Genomic DNA, 21,955 nt, shown 5'->3' with positions numbered 1-21,955 from the left:
TGAGGTCATACTGGATTAGAGCAGGTCCCAAAGCCAATGGCTGGCATCCTTTTGAGGAGAAGAGATGAGGCTGGGTACAGTGGCTCACATTTAGAATCTTAGCACTCTGGGAGGCTGAAGCAGATGGATCACCTGAGCTCAGGAGTTGAAGACCAGCCTGAGCAAAAGCAAGACCCCAAGTCTCTACTAAAAATAGAAAAGGTAACATTGTACCCCATGATTGCATTAATGTACACAGCTATGATTTAATAAATAAAAAATATATAAAAGCTAACCAGGAATTGTTGTTGGCATCTGTAGTCCCAGCTACTCTGGAGGCTGAGGCAGGAAGATGGCTTGAACCCAGGAATTTGAGCTTGCTGTGAGCAATGATGCCACAGCACTCTACCCAAGGTGACAGGGTGAGACTGTCTCTAAAAAAAAACAAGCGGAAAAAAAGGGAGATGACACAGAGAGACACAGAAACATGGACTACATGAGGACAGAAGCAGAGATTGAAGTGATGGTCTACAAAACAAGGAATGCCGAAGGTTGCCAAGAGCCACCAGACACCAAGAAAAGATGAGGGAAGATCCCATCCCAGGGCCTCGCCAACACCTTGATTCTGGACATCAGCCTCCAGAACTGTAGAAGAATAGATTTTGGTTGCTTTAAGTCACCAGTTTATGGGGATGCCTCATGAGGCCTGGCCTTGGAGTCTCTGGACTGCCTTTTTGTCCTCTGTGACCTGCCCACTTTAGTACAGCTGCAGTCAGACTCAGATGAAAATGATCTCATTGAGAACCGTGTGAACTCACAGGGCAGGGATCTTCTTTGCTGTGCTCTTGTTGGTCAGGATGGTGGTTCAGTGTCTACCCAGAAGTCAGAGTTTAACTCTACACTTGATTCAGGCATTCTGTTGTATACGTAATAGAACATCAGTAGACTTTTTAACATTTTTTTCCTGTTGTTTAAGATTTTAGACTATCTGCCAGGCCAAAGAAATGGTCAGGGAGTGTCTGGGGTGGCCAGCTAGGACTCACTACTCTGTGCCTGCCTCATCTCAGCACTGGGGACACGGATGCTAATTAAAGAGTGGACAGTGTGAAGGGTCACACCAAAGGGGGATCTGGCTTTTCTTTCTGCTGTTCATCCTTCATGAATTTGACAAATGCCCTTAAATATGACATCTGGTCTGCTAACCTTCTCTAATGTTCTTGACCTTAACAAGAGCTAGATAAGGAGGGTAGTGTCTTGGTGACAGGCCGCCAGCAGGACAGCATCATTCAGACCCAGAGTGCTCTTCCTAAGAAACCCTTGGTTGTCTCTCAAAATCCTGAACAGTCCACACCAGGCCTCAAGCTCCTTATCCCTACACTGGGTCAGCATTTGTGTGATCAGACATTATTAGATCAGGCAGACGCTGTTGAGCAATCAAGATGTAAATTGAGTCATTATAAAATCCAAACCAGATTGTACAATGCATCAAGCTTGACTATTACAGTATTTAATTTGCTAAGTGGCTAGAGCTGGAGTGGGGAGAATCGTGGCCCTGTGAGGGGGTGTGTCTCCCCGTGCAGTCACAGAGCCCTGGGTGTCTGGAGGTGATGGCACCTGATTCCCTGCCACTCCCTTTGGGGGTCAGCTCCATCCTGAGATGACTGAGAAGCCGCAAAGTTGGTCATGTGATACCGGAATACCCCTTAAAGGTCCATGAGTACAGAAGGAAAGGCTGTGCCCTTTTGCACTGCAGCGGCTGCAACTCTTCAGGTGAATTAGGATTTCTCCTCCCTTATAAATCCCTGCGGCGACTAATGTGACCTCCATTGTTGGGGGAACCCTCTAGGGTGTCAACTCGGTACGAGTTATCCTTGTGACAATTCAGAGCCAATTTGTCTTAAAGCCAGAAAGGGGGAAATCTTCAATGTTCATGCTGAATGCCGGGAGAGAATCCCTCAACTGTTACGCCAAAGCAGTGCCACCCTGGGGGCTAGAATGGAGCAGGATTTTAGGGTGAAATGCTGAACACCAGAAGTGAACATGGTTTCACAAGGTGGAATCCTTTTGTAATTGTGTGCCTCACTGTATTTGGTTTCCCAAGTAGAATTTCTTAAACGAGGGCTTTGTCTCAGATTAAAAGCATTTCTGAGGCTTGTTCCTTGAAGGCAGTGCTTCCTTATAGATGAGCAAGACACAAAGCTGCTGTGATGACGCTTTGTCACAAAAATACAGTGACTGGGTTCGGCGCCTGTAGCTCAGCAGCTAGGGCACCGGCCACATACACCAGGTCTGTCAGTTCAAACCCGGGCTGGGCCTGCCAAAAAAAAAAATGACAACTACAACAAGAAAATAGCCAGTTGTGGTGAGCACCTGTAGTTCCAACTACTTGGGAGGCTGTGGCAAGAGTATCGCTTAAGCCCAAGAGTTGGAGCTTGCTGTGAGCTGTGATGCCACAGCACTCTACTGAGGGTGACATAGTGAGTCTCTGTCTCAAAAAAACAAAACAAAACAAAACAAAAAAACAGTGACTTAAAAGGTGTGGAAATGTATTTCTCTGCTATAGGAGCACAGAGGTGAGCAGCCAGGCAGACAGGACAGCTCAGATCCAGGTGGGCTTTCAGGGATCCTTCTATTTTGATTCTTTCTCTTGCCCCAGGGCTGTGGTTCTCAGAGTGTCTGGAGCACTCGAGTCACGTGGAGGGCTTGGTAAACCACTTCCCACTCCCAGAGTTTCTATTCAGTAGGTCTGAGTGGGGCCTAAGCATTTGCATTTCTGACAGGCTCCCAGGGGATAGTGACACCCCCATGCAGAGTCCTCACCTGGAGAAACACCTCCAGGTGTCCTCAGCTGCCGTGTTGAAGTTAAGCTGCAGACACATCTATGTTTCAAAAGTCACGCTGTGGGGAAGAGCACAGAGGCACGCAAATAGCATTTTAGAGCCCAGTCATCAGTTCTAGTCTCTCTCTATTGGCAAAAAAGAGTCACAAGGCCACACTTAGCTGGAGCCCACGCGCCCTGCCACAGTTAAATTTCTGTGAGAGGAAGGTGGTTTTATTCTCACATAGAGCCTTGTGCCTCCACTCAGAAGAATGTATTCATGGCCGGGCACAGTGGCTCACACCTGTAATCCCAGCACATCGGGAAGCTGAGGTGGAAGGATTGTTTAAAGCCAGGAGTTCAAGACCAGCATGGGCAAGGTATGGAGACCCTTGTCTCTACAGAAAGTTTTAAAATGTCGCCAGGTGTGGTAGCACATGCTTTAGTCCCAGCTACTCGGGAGGTGGAAGCCAGAGGATGGGGACACCCCCTACCAGACTGTGAGCTCCGTGAGAACAGAGGCTCTGAACCACCCCGGTGTCCGTAGATAATACTAGGTCATTATTCTCAGAACCCAAGGAGCTAAATTAGCTTCATACATTAATTGAAACAAGAGCAGCCATGGAGAATTAAAGTCACCCCTGAAGCCCGTTGGTTCTTTCACATACACACAGTTGGATGGACTGACTACTCTGAGCCTGACCGGTCCCTGTCTCGCCCTGGAGACACAAAAGTTAAAGCACAAGGCCTGTGCCCTTGAGGGGCTCCCAGTCGGTGAGCACTCCCGTGACCTCACAAGGAAACACGAGAACATGTTCAGAGACAAATATATTTTCTTCTCTTTAGGGAAAACAAATGTTTTTGAAAACATCGTGGTAAAATTTAGTGCTATTGGGCAGTGCCTGCGGCTCAAAGGAGTAGGGCGCTGGCCCCATATGCTGGAGGTGACGGGTTCAAACCCAGCCCCAGCCAAAAAAATTCAGTGCTGTTAAAAGGCAGCTTTCTTCAGCAGCCCTATCAGGGACGTCGGTCAAGAGCTAAATTCCTATCAGCTCTGACAACTTGCCTTATTTTAAGAAACAGTGATGATCCAGGGAAGGTGTCTAGACCCCTTCCTGGGGTGCAGGACAGGTTGGCAAGATGACATTTGACATAAGTTCCAAACATTGGCTGCAGGAGGCTCTGCAGATGCCAGGTGAACAGGGAGAATTGATGCAGCCTTTTTACGACGTGTGGTTTCTCAAAGAGCTGCCAGGATGAATTAAATCATCTACAAGAGGAACCCAAAAAGCTGGATGGGGTGTTAATAACATTAAGGGTCAGGAGAACCGCAGCTTTGCTGTTCTCTACTCTTACCCCTGATTCGTGTGTCTTCCACGAGTCTCTGTCTTAACCCCTGGGTAGAGGCAGGCCTGGCCCCTCTGGTCCAGCACGGAGCTTCTCACTCTAACATAACATGAATCACCTGGCTAAAAATGTAGAGTCGGCTCTGGGGACACTGATGCTATTCTCTCCCACCGTGGTTTGAGGAGCAGCCTTGCCCAGACCTGCCGAGGGAGGTCTGGGTGGCTGGGTGCTCACCCGAGTTTGGGACATGCCCACTAGGTGCAGACTAGAGTGGTGTTTCTCAACACGGCTGCACAGTGGACTCTCCTGGGAAGCTTAAACATCCACTGATGGTGGCTTAAAGGGTCTGGGGTTTGATCTGGGCATCAGGATCTTTAACCCCCCGCACGCACGAACTGAGTGGTTCAGATGTACAGCAAAGACTGAACCGCCGGCTCCCTGCAGAGCAGCGGTATTAAAACTTGAGTCTGTGTCAGAATTCCCTGGAGCGCTAAGACAGAATACAGAGGTGGGTACCGCAGGGCCTTAATATTGCTACATTTCCAGATGATTCTGATTCCAGCCAAAATTGGGAACCACTGGTCAGGAAGGGCTCCCCCACTGTGGGGGAGGTGTGGGCTCTGGGCTGCACGTGCACCCCCGGGACCCAGCTGCTCAGCCCTCTGGAAGGGGCCCTGGGCTGCCTGAGTCAGGGGAGCCTGTTGTCCCCGTGGGGCTGTTTGCCCCAGAAAGTGGTGGAAAAGAGTAAGAAGCACAATTATATTAAAAGACAAAAACAAAGAAAAAACTAGGGCATTCCTGAATCAATAATTTTGAGAAGTGCAGGCTTAAATAGTTTCTCTACTGCAGGATTCTTCAGAATTTTTAATATGTTATATAGTTAGTACTATGACCTGCCAAAGAAAGAGCAAAATACTGGCCGTCTCTCCAACTCCTATGACCAGGGGAGCTCCTGGCATGGAGCTGGTCAAGGGAGCTTGTCCCACAAAGCCCCGGACAGCTCTTTCTAAGATGGGATGTATGTCTGTGCAGAATAGCTCGTCTCGCTACTAAAGCAGACATCAATACCCCATCTGTTTTTTCTTGTCCTCGCCCCAGCCGTCCTCCTGGCATTCGCAGCCTTCACTGCAGGATGTTTGCTGGGAGGAATGGTGCACACGCCCACTAAAGAGTCTGAGTAGAGAATATTCCCTTGGGCACTTCTGATTTTAGAACTGAAGACGTCGGGCGTTAGGAGGGAGGCATGCTGGTCTGGCTGTGTTGGCAGCCAGGGGACGGCATTCAGAGGGAGCCTGGGACGGACAGTGCCAGCAGGCCACGGCTAAGATTGGCCATGAGAGAGGAGTTATACAGCCATTTTGTTTTCTCCCACCCGCACCTCCCAGGGTTTGATGTCTTTCCAGAGATTGGGTAGGGAAGATTCCTGGAGCCAGATCTTTCTGGGGTGCAGCGTTTAGGCTCTGCCTGTCCCCTTCAGCAGGCCTTCTCTCCAGCATGTGTCTGTCTGTCTCCCTCCCTCGGTCTGGAAGATGGTGGGGGAAGGAAGGACTCCTGATGGAGGTGGAGGAGTGAAGGACTTCCTGCACCCATCCTTGTCTTCTCTACTTAGGGCCCTCTGGGCCTCCCGCAGGTGGCTAAAACCAACTAACAACTATGATTCCGTACCGTCTGCAACACCAGTGACTTAAATTGGTTTTTAAGAGTGTTGTTTACAAGTGAAGAGAAAGGGTTTTCCAATAGCAGAGGGTGAAAAAACAAAACAGAAGATTAGGGTGAAACAATATAAAAGCCAGGAATTTGAGGTTACTGTGAGCTATGATTGTGTCACTGCGCTCAGCCTACGTGAGAAAACAAGACTCTATCTCTAAAAAAAAAAAAAATGTGTTTAAAAGAAGAACAGCCGGGTATGGTGGCTCATGCTTGTAATCCCAATGCTTTGGGAAGCCAAGGCAGGTCAGAAGTTGAGATCATCTCGGTGACCAATACAGCAAGACCCTATCTCTACAAAAAATTTTAAAAAATGAGCCAGGCCTAGTGGTTCATGTACCTATAGTCCCAGCAACTTGGGAAGCTAAGGTGTGAGGATTGCATGAGCCCAGGAGTTCAAGGTTACAGTGAACTATGATCATGCCACCACACTCTAGCCTGGGTGACAGATAAGACCATGCCTATAAAAAAGACCAATAAGTTTTTAAGGGGGCAAAGTGTCTGAATACAATGCATTACTCTAACTAGAACAATAATTGTCAAAATGCAACACAGGCTGTCTTAAGCCTGTGGGGGCTGCTGTAACAAAATACTATTGCCAGACATCCTGGCAATAGTAAACCCAAGACGTTTATTTCTCACAGTTCTAGAGGCTGAGAAGTCCAAGGGCTGACAGATTGGATGGTGGGGAAGACCTGCTTCCTGGTTCGCAGACAGAACCTTGTGGCCGTGTCCTTGTGTAGTAGAAGGTGTGAGGTGTCTCTCAGACCCCAGGCGTGAGACCTGCACCCTCATGACTGGTCACCTCCCCAAGGCCCCACCTCCAAGCGTCATCACCCTGAGGGTGAGGATGTCAACGTATAAATTTGGTGGAGAGGGGTGCAAACATTCAGACCATAGTGGCTGGGAAGTATGCCCCAAGCTCAACTTTGAATAATCTGCCCTGAAGTTCAAACCAAAACAAATTTGCATTCTGCCCTCACCAAGGGACAAAACAGGACTGTCACCTGCCTTCATTCCTTCTGGGCTTCTGGTTTTGCTCTGAGTTCATTAGGACCTCTTGGCAGATGCATGCTTTAGGGCAGGACACCAGAAAACCCTTGGGGCTGAGTTGGCCATTCTCAAGGCACTCTCTCCTGGGAGGGGGCGAACAGGACTGCGCGCCTCCCTGTGGAGAACGTGCTGTGCGAAGCCTTGTGCGTTATCTGACCTAGTTCTCTCTTCTGTGCTAAATTTTCTTTGGCTGAAATCAAGTTATTTCAAGTTATTATTTGTGAATCAACTTATTATTTGTGAATGAATAATATTCATCAACGTGGTCGGGCAGTGCCTATGGTTCAGTGGGTAGGGCCCCGGCCCCATATACCAAGGGTGGAGGGTTCGAGCCCGTCCCTGGCCAAACTGCAACAAAAAAATAGCCAGGCGTTGTGGTGGGTGCTTGTAGTCCCAGCTACTCTGGAGGCTAAGGCAAGAGAATCACCTAAGCCCAGGAGTTGGAGGTTGCTGTGAGCTATGATGCGACAGCACTCTACTGGGGACAACAAAGTGAGACTCTGTCTCTAAAAAAAAGAAAAAGAAAAAGAAGAAGAATACCCATCAATGTGGTGACCATAGTTATCTCTGGGAAAATACATTATAATCTTTTTCTTTGTTATAATTTTCTCTGCCTTCACATTTTCCATCGTGGATATATATTTTTATGATAAGAAATGTCAGCTGTTTCTGTCTGGCAGCGGTTTGGCTGGGATGGCTCATATGAGGCGTAGAGCGACTAGGCCTTCGGGTTGGCAGGGACAGCTGCTGTCTGGCAGGGCCAGGGCTGCCTGTGGCCTCGGGGTTGTGTCCCCAGTGTGCCCTGTGTCAGATTGGGGAATGGAAAGCTGCTGAGCCCAAGGAGAGAACATGGGAGCTGGGCCGTATGGGACACCAAGGACAGCAGAAGGGAGGCCTTCCCCACACTGGAGACACGTCTCTGGTTCTGTTTTCAGGTGGACCTCAAAGCAGGAGCTCTGAATCGACCTCTTGTCTGAGGACGGACTGCTGCTGCCACTGCCAGCCTCTGTCCCCTGCCCAGGCCTGTCACCGTGCTGCCCCTCAGCAGGTAAGGGTCTCTTTGAAGAACAGGTGTCTTTGCTGGGAGCATGTGGGGCCTCGCTGAAACAGCTCTGGGGATCCTGGAGGTGCGGTCAGCCTGATTCCTTTTTTTTTCTTCTTCTTCTTTTTTTTTTTTCCTTGTAGCATAACTGTGTACATTAATGCAATCATGGGGTACAGGATGCTGCTTTCATATACATTTTGAAATACTCTCATCAAACTGGTTAACATAACCTTCATGTCATTCTCTTAGTCATTAAGTTAAGACATTCATACTCTGCTTTTAGAAAGATTCACTTGTACCCTTGTAAGATAAACCATAGAGGTGACCCCACCAATCACCCTCCCTCCCCCTATCCGCCCAGCCTTGCTTTCTTCCAGGGGTCTCACTGTTCTGTCTGCCGGTGCCGGCCTCCACAGAGGGAGGGCCTTCTAAAGCTCACTGACCCCCTCACGTTATCCCCTGTGTGAGATGCGCCCATCTGGGAGGAGCAGGGAAGAGCACCAGGCCGTCCCCGTGGGCTGCCAGGCCTGGGCTGGGAAGCTGGCTGTGCTCCTCAGATACGTGTCCCTGTCCAGCCACACGCTGTGACAAGGGGAGGCCGATGGACACCATCACCCACCCTGACTCTGCAGTCTAAGCTGGTTGCTCCCTCAGGCCCCGGGGTTTGTAGCCACGGACACTTTACAGCCAGCTGTGGCATTCCACCTTTGACACATGCCAGTATCCCGGTGTGCTAGGTCACAGACTGGGTCCCAGGTATGTGTGCTGTGAGAAACCAGACTGGCCCCCTGGAGAGCAGGAACATGAACACACACACACACGAAAACAGCTTGGGGCTCACGATGGTAACCAGGGTGACTGTGCTGAAAATGGACTTGGAGCCCTGGGGGCTGCTGGGCAGGGCAGAGAGGACAGAGCAGGCTTCTCTGTCCCCTGCCCCGGGCCTTTGTGATGTTAGCATCTCTTCCTGTCGTTACAGAAGGGCCTCTTATTGGGAATCTGCAGTTACCTTTCCTGTCCTTCTCGAGCAAGAATGCAGGTTGAGGGAAGGAAGGGTTTTCCGTGTTGTTTGAGATGGTTGGATGAAAAAGACATACGTATAATTGTATCTGCTGAGAAGGAAGCTAGAGACACAGACGTTACAGGACAGAGGGGTGAGTGGCAGGGCAGCACCTTCCGCAAGGGGACCTGTAAAGTGTTTGTCTTAGATGACAAGATGCTTTCAGCTGCAGGTGACAGACAAGTGTGGCCTGAACGGCGAGGAGTACATTCTCTCAATTTCAAGAATCAGAGCTAGACCTTCCAGGACCCATCCGTCCAGCAGGGCTCCGAGTCAGTTTCTCTGTGCTACAGGTGGCAGCCCAGTGGTCTCCTCTTAATCACGTGGCATCATTATGTGTTGGGTCAGGGAGAATTTCTCTTTCTAGAAAAGCAAGTCTAAGCTTGGGATAAGGGTACATGTGTGTGTGTGTGCATGTTATATTGTTGAAAACACAAACTCTCAACCTAAAGTCTATAAACCTTTTGGAAGGGCAGCAAATGACAATGAATAATAAAGCAATTTTATTTGCTGCAAATGTGCCCCTAAGGCTGCAGATTTCTAGGAGAGGCTATTTGAAAGAGTGTGACGAATACTTCGCTGGACTTTAAAGCTTGAGTTTGGGCTCTGGACCCATAAATGTTGGCTGGGGAACCTCTGGCTGCTGGCTTTATTTCTCGGATTTTTGTGCTTTCGTAATTTACAAAACAAAAACTAGTGCTGCCCTGTCGACTTTATGGGCTGCTGCAGGAATGAGCAAAGAAACGTGTGTGCAAACAAATGTCTGGGTGTTACTTAGGGTTGCAGTGGCGGGGATGAAGAATCCACTCTGGGACCATCCCGTCTCACCCTCCCCAGGACTGAGAACGTCTTTCCAAAGAAAAGCGTAGTGTCTTGCGGGCTCCCCCCACTCTAGGGACGCTGCCCTGACCTTGTTTGCTATTGCTTGTCCCCAGGTGCACCCTGCCTTGCATAGAGAAGCTGCAGGAGGTGGGGAAGGGGGAAGGCTGAGGACGGTCCTGCCTTCCCCTGGAAAAGCAGCACTTCCGACCTTTTATTTCTGGTTGCTTCTAGGGGCAGCAGCATGAAAGAAGGCATGTCCAACAACAGCACCACCAGCATCTCCCAAGCCAGGAAAGCCGTGGAGCAGCTGAAGATGGAAGCGTGTATGGACAGGGTGAAGGTAAGCCCGCCTCCCCCTCCGCCCCAAACTCAGCTCAGAATGGTCCTCCCATTTCTGAAGCAGCCTTGTGAGCCTTAATACGACACCCAGCAGAGCATCCAGCCTGCCTGAGCTGTAACATTTACAAATGAAGGTTTGCGGCAGAGTTTTGAGTGTGTCCAAGGATTCAAGTGATGCAGAATACACAGTGTGGTGAGTCCCGTAAGGAGTCACCAGAAATACACTTGTAATCCATCTGGGCTCTTTTTTAGCTCTGTTGTGGTGCCAGTGAGCAAGAGGGAGAGTTTACCAGGGAGATCATCACCGTTCTCTGCCCAGTGCTAGACAGCTTCGGGTATTTTGACAGGATTCCTGTTGGGGTGAAGCCCTGAACTAAGCCTGTGTTTGTCAAATATCCCTTTGGGGGAAGTGAGGGAAGGTGCCGGCCACCTCCCAAAGTGTTCATTTTGCTGATAAGTGCAGGTCTCCTCGTGCTGGGAGAGCTGAAGCAAGATGAAGCCACCTATTCTCCAGATGCCACTTAGAGGCAAGCAAGGGGCCACGCAAGGCGTGTGGCTGTGAAATGCAGTGGAGGCACACTCCTGCACCTACTGACACCAGCTCCAAGTTCAATGTCGGGCCTCTCCATCTCCAGGGCAGAGGAGGGAGCAAGGTTAGCACCCGGAGAGCAATCCTAAAACAGCATGAGCCTCAATAGCACAGAAAAGGCTTTAAGGATGTGTGAAGATGGGGCTGTGTGAGAAGCATTCCGCCCTCCCAGTCTGCACGGCCATGAATGGGGTGGTCTCCACCACATGCCACATTGCTCAGGGAGGAGTTCTTGCAAGGACTGCTTCTGACTTGACAATGGAGAAGGAAAGGCCAGTGTGAGCGAATTAAGGCCAATGTCAAGCAGTGGACTTGCTGGGAGAGCTGTGGGCCGTGCTGGGGAGACAGTTTGGGCAGCTCAGGGGAGGGCACTGTGCACAAATGGCTGGATCTGAGGCCAAGGCCATGAGGGACAGGTGTTTGAGGTGACCCACCCTGTCAGCAGTAGATCGAGTTGTCCTCGGTGAGGAGGCAGTGGATGCTCTGAGGGTTCAGGAGAGGCAAGAGGGACATAAATCGGGTGTAGTGTGATGCAGAGAGCAAAGGTGGGATCAGAGAGGCAAACGCACCAAAAATTGGGAGAATTTAGAGTCACCGTGGGAAGAGAGAAGTCAGAGCTCAACTGTCAGGCTCTCCACAGACACTGGTTTTGGCTACAGGACAGTCTTTCTGCACCCAGGAGTTCTACTTTGGCAAGAAGATACGCAAAACGGATCCTTGCCTACCACAAACCCCATGTCCCCATGATGAAGGGGACTTCGGAAGTCACTTAGGCACACGTGCAGGCTCTGGCAGGAGGGGAACCCAGAAAGCCAAGTCAAAGGCAAGTTAGTTCCTCAGACATACTCAAAGTGACAGGCAGTAAGGGTGTGTGGTGATCGGCATCATAGAAGTGTGTCCACAGATCCCTCAGACGACCAGCTGGAGGCTAATTCAGATTCTGTTAATTCCTGATCCTCCTGCCCCAGAGGAAAAGGAAATCGCTGATATCCCATGGCTGCGACTTGAGACACCCTTGCCCAAACCTAACTTCCAGCCAGGGACCAGGAAGCAACTGATGGATGGCAGAGGGAAACTGGACAAGGAGCCCATCTCTTTCATTTGCCCTCAGGCCCATAGCAAATAACTTAAATATCCATGGGGTATGTTACCAGTTCCTAAAAGGGCTGCCCTTAGGGTAAGATTCTTTCAACACAAGCTTTATTTGCTGAGTGTTGACAGATCAACTTGTTGTTGGGCCTGCATTCTACAGACTAATAAAACATAAAAACAGGAAGATGGCGATTTCAGGTAATGCATGTGCTAAAAATTAATGCCCAAGAGATACAGGAGAAGTGGGTACCGATGCTTCTCAACTGAGGATGGGGCTACATCCCAGTAAACCCACTGCAAGTGGAAAACGCCAGAAGGTGAAAGTGGGTTTTCAACTTACAGTATTTTCAATCTACGATGGGTTTGTCCAGGTGCACGCTTTGGCAAGTGAAGGAGTATACTGAACGTGTACTGCTTTCACACCATCCTAAGTCAAACCATCATAAGTCAACCACTGTCTGTAGTTAGAGAAAGGTTATTGACATCCAAGAAAAGAGATTGTATCGTGACAAATACTGACAATTGTTCATAATCCCCCTCTGTGAAAGTTAAGAAAAGTTTGGAGAAAACAGAAGAAAAATAGCTTTGGGGGGAGGCTGAGGCAGGTGGATTGCTTGAGCTCAGGAGTTCCAGAACAGCCTGAACAAGAGCAAGACCCCATCTCAGGATCACCAAAGCCCAAGAATTTGAGGTTGCTGTGAGCTAGGATAACGCTTACTCTACCCAGGGTGGTAGAGTAAGACCCTCTCTCTCTCTCTCAAAAAAAAAAAAAGACTTTAGTTAAGTCAAGGTCCAGAGTGGATGTGGGTCTTTCATATTCTGAACAAGCTGAGGTCCCTTACACTGAAGGCCGGGTAAGAACAACCCTTACTTTAGTTAACCTGGTGACATTAAACTTTCTTTTAAGCATCTTAGATTATTTACCTCTCAATATGCAATCAGTTTGTGACTGAAATAAATAAAGCCACTGATGGTAGTAAACAGTGGCTATCACTGTTATGGACGTGTGACTTCAGATTCAGAGAGGGACTCTCTGTTGTATTACAGCTTTCATTCATACATAACGCCCAGTCTTCCCCTCTCTGGAGTCCACCTGGAGGTATAATTTTACCCACTCTCAGGTTGATGTTGTCTGTGGGCTGGGTGGAAGCTTCTCCCCACGCAGGAGGTACACTGAAAGTCATAATATAGAATTGTGTAGAGGTTGCCCGTAGGAACTGATGTGTTGGTCTCAAATACCTCCCAATGTTAGAAAGGAAAAAAAAATCACAAATATTCACCCTGAAGTGAGAATTCAGAGATGAGGTATAATGTACACAAGTTCCCCGTAGGGTCACCCGTCCTGTTACGGCCTCTGCTGGAGCATGCACCAAATTTGACCAGTAAAAGATACCATTGGCTGTGACCTGGCTGTGCTCTTAACTATGATTCTATTTTTTTTTTCTTGGGGGCAGAGGGAGGAACAGGCAAAGCCAACAAAGATGTTTTTAATTGATTCCAAGCAGTATTGTTAAATAGACAAGGATTGCTGAGAATAGGTGTGGGTCTCTCTACTTGAGAGGCAAAGGATAAATGCAGGGGGTGTCACAGCCAGAATAATAATTATGTCATCTGTCTTGTCAGGGAATGTGACTATAGTAATTGCAACATTTTCACCCATCATTGAAGCTTGTAATTACAGTGCAACTAACAGGATCATGAGCTAACTTGGGCTGTTCTAATCACCTCTTTTACTCCGAAATGTAATGGTAAAATTCCACAGTTGTTCCCCAGCTGCCCATTCTTTTCAACATCTTTCATCCTGTAACTCAAACAGTTCAATACTGAAGGAGGGGAGGCTCAGAGACGCTCTGGGCATTTGATCACAGCTGACTTGAGGGAAAGCCAACTTCAGCCTTGATGAGAACGCATAAAGTGTAAGGGAGTTTTTAGTTTTCTACTAGAAGAACATTTTTCTCTTTGAAAGCAAACTCTTTTATGTTTCAAAGACAGCAGATGTTTTTGGGATCTAGCAGTGCCTACAGCCCATATTTTATGCACATTGGAGGAAATCCTCAGCCATAAAAATCAATCTAAGGCTGATTAAGAAAACCCTCCCACCCAGCCAAGGGGAGGTTCATTAATGCTGGATCCTGAGCCAGCATCAGGCTGTCACCTTGGATGGATAAGGTTCATTAAGACAGTCATTACCTGTATTCATCTTTTCAGATCACATTACAGTAACTTCAGATACTTTTGTTTTATAGGTAATACAGGACTTTGGACACTATTGGAAAACACCTTTGATTATTTTGCTGTAAGATGGTTTACGCTCTGTTAGATGTAACTGGGCATGAGTGGACCACCCCTTTCAGGGTTACCTTTCAATAATTGTGAGGGCATCTCAGTACATCCATTGCCTGGAACCGACCACATCCACACGTTTGGTCGTGAACCAGACACTGATTTCTTAGCACTAACACTGGCTTCCTCACACGTTGTGCATTGCTGTTGTACAGGTCCACAGAGCATATAGTTAGAATGAAGCAAATGTAACCGTGATTGTACGACAGCACAAGGAGGTAATCTAAGAACATCTTGTTTTCTTGGAAGAAAAATTATGGACTTAAATACAGTATCACCTCTGGGAGGTGACAGAAAAATTCCTAGTCTAGAACTGCTTAGAGCTGGCAGGGCCGGATGTGAGTAGCATAACTGTTACAGCGCTACCACTAGACTACGAGGGGAGAGGACGTCTGCTGGAGGGGACGTGGGCCCAGCCCCATCTCTCCTCCACTGGGTCATTCCTCAGAGCCCCCATGTCTTTTGAGCCTGGTCATCCGATGCCATGGCCCTGCTAGTTGTACTAGATGACGGCACAACTGCCCCAGGACACAGCCCCTTGAGGGCATTTTCAGAGAGGTAAGTGAGTCAGATCCACCCAGGATGCACAATCACCTGCACTAGTAAAGGCATCAAGGGGGAGCAAGCCGTCGCAATCAGTTAACAAGCTGGCTTCTGACTACTTGGATCGCTTGTGTAGGTAGACGTGAGTTGATGGGCAACAGCCTAGAGGCAGGAGAGGCTTGGAGGTCAAGACTCTAAGACTCTGGCAGTTATAGTCTTACACTTCTCAGGGTAGGGATAGGGGAAGCAAGTCCCCACTGAGGACACTTACTGCTTCTAGAGTAAATGAATGACCTAAGAAACTTCAGGTGTCAGACTCTTCCCTGGCCATGTGAGTTCTTGGGTAATTGGTCTACAAGGACCTCTTCTTCTGTGTGCTGGCCAGGCAGGTGGGAACGTTCCAGTCCATCTGAGAATGACAGTTCTCATTTCAGCTAATAAGGCCACTGCTGTAGCCCAGTGTCTGTGGATTCTGTCTGGGGTAACTGTGTAGGGTCTCTGCAGGGTATAAATTCTATATAGATTCTGTGTAGTGTAGAGATTCTGTACAGAGCATAGATTCTATATGGAATGTATAAAATACTCTGGAGTCCAGGTAATTCTGTATAGAGTATAGATTCTATGTAGATTCTGTATGGAATATAGAAGGTCAAGACTAAGGTGGCTGGAGAGAACAGGAGATTGGTGGCGCCCATAGCTCAGTGGCTAGGGCACTGGCCACAGACACCTAGGCTGGCAGGTTCGAACCCCACCTGAGCCAGCTAAAAAACAACAATGACAACTGCAACAACAACAAAAAAATGGCGTTGTGGCAGTCACCGGTAGTTCCAGCTACTTGGGAGACTGAGGCAAGAGAATCGCTTAAGCCCAAGAGTTTGAGGTTGCTGTGAGCTGTGATGCCACGGGATTCTACCCAAGGCAACATAGTGAGACTCTATCTCAAAAACAAGAACAGAAGGTGGCAGCAAGCTGGCTGTATGCAAGGCTCACAAGCCCCACACTAGACACTATAGCACCCACTGCATGGTTCTAGTCCTCTGTGTGTCCATCGCAGCTCTGTGGGCCTCCGAGTTGGCTCCCCTGCTCCTGTGTTCTAGTCCCCTGCAGGCTTGGTCTTCCCTAGGGCCTCCACTCATCTGGGAAATAACTTACATGGGTGTCCTGTAGCCTAACACTCCCACCCAACTCAATGTACATTTATTTAGAATATAAAATACTGACCATGATACCTTTTTTTTAAAGCATGGTCTTGCTCTGTACTCTAGCTAGACTGCAGTGGCATCATCATACTCACTGCAACCTCAAACTCCTGGGCTCAAGCAATCCTCCTGCCTCAGCCTCCTGAGTAGCTGAGGCTACAGGTGCACGTTACCACACTCAGCTAATTTTCTCTATTTTTTATAGAGTCAGGGTCTTGTTATGTTGCTCAGGCTGGTCTTGAACTCCTGAGTTCAAGCATTCCTCCCACTTGACCTCCCAGAGTGCCAGTACTCGAGGTGTGATCCACCACACCTGGCCTCATGGTGCTATTAAATGTAGAGTCATCAACTATTTGTAGTAAAATATACCTTAGCAGAATCTAACTCTCTTGAATTTTACTGATGAGGAAAGTTAAGCTCAAGGTCAAGTGTGGAGGTAGAACTAGAAACCTGATGGTCACTGGTTTCCCCTTTCTTCATTACACACTCCGAACTAATGCAGACTTTGTCAGGATGTAGATGGACTCATCTGCTCAAGTTCAAGTTGTTTTATTTGAGAAAAAAATGTATTAGTATCTCTGCCGGAATTATTTCTACCCATTGCTAAAGTGGTTGGGACTGAGCTAGAAATCAGAAGAAGAACCTCTGTCCAGTGTTGAAAGATGAGCCAATTTTTAAAACCCCAAAGCAAATGTGTTATGTCTTGTATGGCTGGACGCTTTGAAACATTTTTTTGGTTAGTCATTTGTGGAGTGTTTTTCTCATTCTGGAGAAGATTTAGATGTTGAATGTACTAAAAGGATTTCATTTGACTGCTGTGTACTTACTCCTGCCTGTAAGCTTCTAATAAGCACTTGCGGGCGGAACAGCCTAACTGGCAGGATGAGTTAGCGCACAGGCCGTTCATTTGCCAAGTGCATGAAGCAGACCCTGAGTGCAGTGAGCTGGCAAGTTCATCTCCCTCTTACTAAGAGCCTCTCGGCACCCAGCTCTCCCACCCAGCCCTTCCTCTGGACTGGAGCTTGCAGTTTCATGCCCAGTCGCCCTTACCAGGAGGCTTGAGATAAGCCTGGAAGGAAATGGAGGGGGAGGAACTTTCTAGTCAGGAGCAACTGTCTCTGCTGGAGAGTGGCCACCCCAAGGGAAAATGTGTGTGACTTTATGGCCAAATTCATATTCTGCTGAGGAGGGTGAAGTGTCTCTCTCTGTTGGGCATGAGAGTGGATTGCAAGAAAACAACTAATACTGATAATAAATATGATTCTGGCTCAGCGCCTGTGGCTCAAGTGGCTAAGGCGCCAGCCACATACACCTAAGGTGGCAGGTTTGAATCCAGCCCAGGCCCACCAAACAACAATGACGGCTGCAACCAAAAAATAGCCGGGCGTTGTGGTGGGCACCTGTGGTCCCAGCTACTTGGGAGGCGGAGGCAGGAGACTTGCTTGAGCCCAGGAGTTGGAGCTGTGATGCCATGGCACTCTACCCAGGGGGGACAGCTTGAGGACCTGTCTCAAAAATAATAACAATAATAAATAAATGCGATTCCACTGGCTTGGCCAAGACATTGTGCTTTATTCTTGCAGAAATGGTTTAGAAGAGTTGCTGTGGGGCTATGGGCCTGGAGCCTCTTCTCACCTAATTGAGTCCCATAAGAATGTCTGGTCCTTCCTGCTGGCCCTCAGTCCTCTCCAGATGCAGATGTACCATCCTAGGGTGGCACCTCTTTCTCAGAGTCATGCTTCAAACCTATCTCTTGGGTTTGCACGAACTCTCTCTAGCCTAGGTATGGCGATGTCATTGGCTGTGCACACAATATAGCCGGTCCTGGCTTGTCCCCTCTCTTCAGGAACATCTGTCCACTGGGCCCACTCTGCTGATATGGACGTTAACCAGGCCCTGTGCTCCATGTCCCTGCAGGTCTCCCAGGCAGCCGCCGACCTCCTGGCATACTGTGAAGCCCATGTACGGGAAGACCCTCTCATCATTCCGGTGCCTGCGTCAGAAAACCCCTTTCGAGAGAAGAAGTTTTTCTGCACCATTCTCTAACTCCATTTGTGATGAAAATGTCTCCTCCTCTGCCCCTAAAAATCCCCAGTAGAGACCGTGCATGCTCTTAGCCCTGGCGAGCGCAGCCCACACCCAGCCCTGCCCAAGGGATGGTGCCAGCGCTTGTCTCATTTTTTTCGTAGCATTTAATTTCTTTTTTTTTTTCATTTTCATGTTCTTTTTATTGTTGGCAAAGCAAATAGACATTTTTATAGCCACGTAAGAAGGATGTCACGTGAAGATACAGATTGGAGGCTCTGTGCCTATGGCTCAAGCGGCTAGGGCGCCAGCCACATACACCTAGGGTGGCGGGTTCGAATCCAGCCTGGGCCCACCAAACAATAATAATGGCTGCAACCAAAAAAAAAAAAAATAGCCGGGCATTGTGGCGGGCGCCTGTGGTCCCAGCTACTTGGGAGGCTGAGGCAGGAGACTCGCTTGAGCCCAGGAGTTGGAGGTTGCTGTGAGCAGTGAAGCCACGGCACTCTACCCAGGGGCTCAGCTTGAGGCTCTGTCTCAAAAAAAAGAAAATACAGATTGGAGGGTTAAAAATTCTAAACATTGACTCCCAAGCTTACATACATCACATTAATGCATTTCAGAGGATGACTTACTGAGAAGCAAAACTGTACTCCCAAAGCCCCCAGTTTAATTCAGTACCAGATTAGAGCATTTTGACACTGAAATACATAGTGAAGTTTCCATCTCCCTTCGAGGAGAGAGCAGCTGTGGGCATTTTCTATGTCCTGTTATTTAAAGGCGACGACCCACAGGATTGGGATGGTTTCCTGAACACGTGTCTTCCTGGGGCCACAGGGCTCAGACCCTGAGTCCTTGTTTCCCATCCTTCTTACTGACTATTCCGGAGGTGGTCCTTCCCCAAACGTCGGCGTCCTGTGGGCACTGCAGCAAGTGTGGTCATGAGCGCACACCAAGTCACTGGTATTGGTGCTGCAGCCAGACCCATGGGTGCCCTCTCCCCTCTGCAAATGCCGCTTCTCCCTGCTCCCTCCTCTCTGGCCCTTACTTGGTGGGCTGCATTAATTTTAGGGCCTGTTCTGGACACAGCGCCAGCCCGTCCCGGGTTTCATCAGCACAGCCCCTTCTCTGCAGGTGTGAGTCACAGTGCCAGTGGCTCACTGTGTGCCACCACTGAGCTGAGCATTGATGTGTATTAAGCTATTTAATCCTCCAACAATAAAACCATGAGTGCATGTGTGTTTTAGAGCAAGGGGAAACTGAGGCACAAGAGATTTGAGCAAAGTCACAGATGGTAAGCAGGGAAACTGGGATGTGAGTGCAGGCAGCGTGGCCCCAAAGCCTTCCTGAACCCCTGAGCTCTGCTGCCTTGCAGGGAGATCCACCTGTTTGCAGGGAGACCCGCAATCTTAATAACACACTGTGAAGCAAACCACTGCAGACCGTTCAGTGGCACCCTTCTCTTCCCACCTTCACCAGGGGGAGGCCTGCCGAGCCTGTCTCTGGCAGTTTATGGAAGCTGATGTGCAGATGTCCCAGGGGAGGGGACATCACTGAATTAGCTCTTGGATTTTCTAAGACCACCCTGTAGGCTGTGCCTAAATCAAACACCCCTAATGTAAGAGGAGACTAAACCGCGGGTGCAGAGAGCTCTTTGTCTAAGTTTGTTCTATGCCATTTATTTGGGAACTGCCTCTCCCTGGTTCTGACAGAGCCTCGCCTATGATCCAGAGCAGGCCATTGTGTGCCTGAAATGTTCTAACCTACAAATTGGGGATAATGGTAATTACTCCTCCTGCCTCTGCCTGGGAGGAAACAGAGAGATGCTCCCTAGATGAAAGCTCTGATTATCATTTAAAACAAATAAATGTACTGCCTGCCGGCATCATGTAGGGAGGAACGCGTGACTTCAAAGGTACCCGGTTCCCTGGGTAAGTCGAATGGCCGGCAGAGAGGCACATAATTTCGGATCGCTTAATGACTTGCCTCCCTCATAAATAGTTTAACACATTTGTATTCCCTGCTGCTTTTGTTGAACCCCAGCTTTCGTTTCATTAAGGGTTGCTGATAAAGCCAGTGTGGTTAGGAAGCTGTGTGCTCAGACCACAGCAGAACGTATGCTGGGTGTGACGCTGCACTTCAGGCCCTTCTACCGCTGGTTCGTGCCCAGGATCTTTGTTCCGTAGTCTGTGTCACCATCAACACACTGCTGAAACAAAGCACAGTCCATGAAAAGCACACCAGAGATGCCGAGGCAGGGTGACAGCACAGAATCAAACTCGGGTCAAGAAAGAAGTGCTTTGCGTCTGCCGCCTGTCCCCTCCCCTGTCTCTGCTGTTCCTGTCGGCCTCCCCCTTGTTTCCTTTTCTTTTCCTGTTCCTTCTCTCTTCCTTACCTTCCCCAAGAGATGCTTTTCTGTCCTTTGGCTACACCTCTTCCTTCCCAAGCTACGGCATTTTCTGTGGGTCACCCCTCCTAAAGGGGTTCCTAAACTCAATCCCCTCTTCTTCAATGTGGGTTTGTGCACATGGGCTGTGAGATACACAAATGGGAATGAGCCCCTCCCCTTCTAACCGTCACAGTGGAGTGTGGCTGCAGTGGACAGTTGTCATTTTGCGTTTCAGCGTGGCCGTCCAGCGTCTGCCCTCCCTTCCTATAGGGGGGATGTCATCTACCTCCCATGGTGGAAGCTGGAGTAGGGAGGTATCCCCATCTCCCAGGTGCACCCTCCCAGCCCTGTACCAGCCAGGGTACCAGTCAGTGACCTGGGTAGACAATTGGACCCCCTGCTTGGGGCTGTGAGCCCAGAGCAAGTGACACAGAGATGGCAGGATGCTGAGAGTTGTTTCATGGAAGCCGTGGTGGTCCAGGGGTAGCAGGGTCCTAGGAAGACCATTCCTGCCCCGCTCCTTGGCCGAGCTCCACAGACCTATCTCCATCTCCACCATCTCCTTTCTAGTTTTCCGTCAATGCTATAGGCCACCAACCTCCAACCAGTGAATTCCTTATTCTTCCGTGAGTTGGATGTAAATTCTATATGACCTAACAATTTCACTTCAAGGTGTAAACTCAATAGAAATGTGTACAGATATTCATCAAAAGAACTGCCCTAGAACGTCCATAAAGCTTTATTCATAATAACCCCAAACTGGAAAGCACCCAAATGCCCATGCCGAATGGATAAAGAAATTGTGGCCAAGTCCCATGGTGGGATCCTACGCAGCAGTGATAGTGACCTGCAGCTACTCCCCACGCCACAGTGTGGATCTCACAAACCTAGCGTCAGTTGAGGTGAGTCAAGAGCTACCCTGTGATTCCACTTACAGGAGGTACGAAGCCCAGCAAAACCAGTGCGTGCTGCCTTGAGTAGGGGGAGCAGCTACTCTGATGAGGATGTCTACCAGCAGGTGACACAAAGGGGGCTTCTCCGACGTTCTGTTTCTTGATGTGGCTGCCAGTTACCTGCCGGTTCATTTGTGAAAATTCTAGAAGCTGTACACTTTTGGTTCCTTTTCTGTGTATGTGTTATCCTTCAATAAAATGTCAGTTTTCATGGCTAACACTCAAGAATCCTACTATTATTTGTTTTCTTTTTTGACATGTTGCTCAACTCTTTACTCTTTTTTTTTTTTTGAGACAGTCTCAAGCTGTCCCCCTGGGTAGAGTGTTGCGGTGTCGTAACTTATAGCAACCTCCAACTCTTGGGCTCAAGTGATCCTCTTGCCTCAGTTTTTCTGTTTTTAGTAGAGACAGGGTCTCCCTTTTGCTCAGGCTGGTCTTAAACTCCTGAGTTCAAGCAATCCACCCACCTCGGCCTCCCACAGTGCTAGGGTGACAGGGGTGAGCCACCACAACCACCCCTCTTTACTCCTCTTTAGATATCATTATTAACATTACATTAATGATGACAACCATTCTTAGCATAGTATTGTAAGACTGTGTTTGGGCTCGGCACCTGTGGCTCAAGTGGCTAAGGCGCCAGCCACATATACCT

At 48.8% G+C, this 21,955-nt stretch overlaps 1 protein-coding gene across 2 annotated transcripts; it reads left to right on the top strand.

Moving 5' to 3' along the window:
* Positions 1–7,835: 7,835 nt before the first annotated feature.
* Positions 7,836–18,110, top strand: GNG4 (G protein subunit gamma 4). 2 transcript variants are annotated; one of them, XM_012809910.1, is made up of 3 exons: positions 7,836–7,952; positions 10,063–10,171; positions 17,854–18,110. In XM_012809910.1, the coding sequence occupies exons 2-3, from the start codon at positions 10,073–10,075 to the stop codon at positions 17,980–17,982; spliced, it is 228 nt and encodes a 75-aa protein (XP_012665364.1). In that variant the 5' UTR covers positions 7,836–7,952; positions 10,063–10,072; the 3' UTR covers positions 17,983–18,110. The 2 variants fall into 2 exon arrangements, with proteins under 2 accessions (XP_012665364.1, XP_003797492.1); XM_003797444.2 differs by lacking the exon at positions 7,836–7,952 and having other exon boundaries at positions 10,052–10,171; positions 17,854–18,088.
* The last annotated feature ends 3,845 nt before the right edge of the window (positions 18,111–21,955 follow it).

This window comes from Otolemur garnettii, unplaced genomic scaffold, assembly GCF_000181295.1.
Source record: "Otolemur garnettii isolate 467f Iridium unplaced genomic scaffold, OtoGar3 scaffold00116, whole genome shotgun sequence".
NCBI classification, from domain to species: Eukaryota; Metazoa; Chordata; class Mammalia; order Primates; family Galagidae; genus Otolemur; species Otolemur garnettii.
The sequence above is the reverse complement of the archived record's forward strand: the minus strand, read 5'-3'. Positions and strand labels throughout refer to the sequence as shown.

What these genes read in the sequence shown, in the direction of transcription:
- GNG4 (XM_012809910.1), top strand. Translation starts at nt 10,073, where the DNA reads ATGAAAGAAGGCATGTCCAACAACAGCACCACCAGCATCTCCCAAGCC. An exon ending in CGTGTATGGACAGGGTGAAG is followed by an intron (nt 10,172 to 17,853) that starts GTAAGCCCGCCT and finishes ATGTCCCTGCAG; the next exon opens with GTCTCCCAGGCAGCCGCCGA.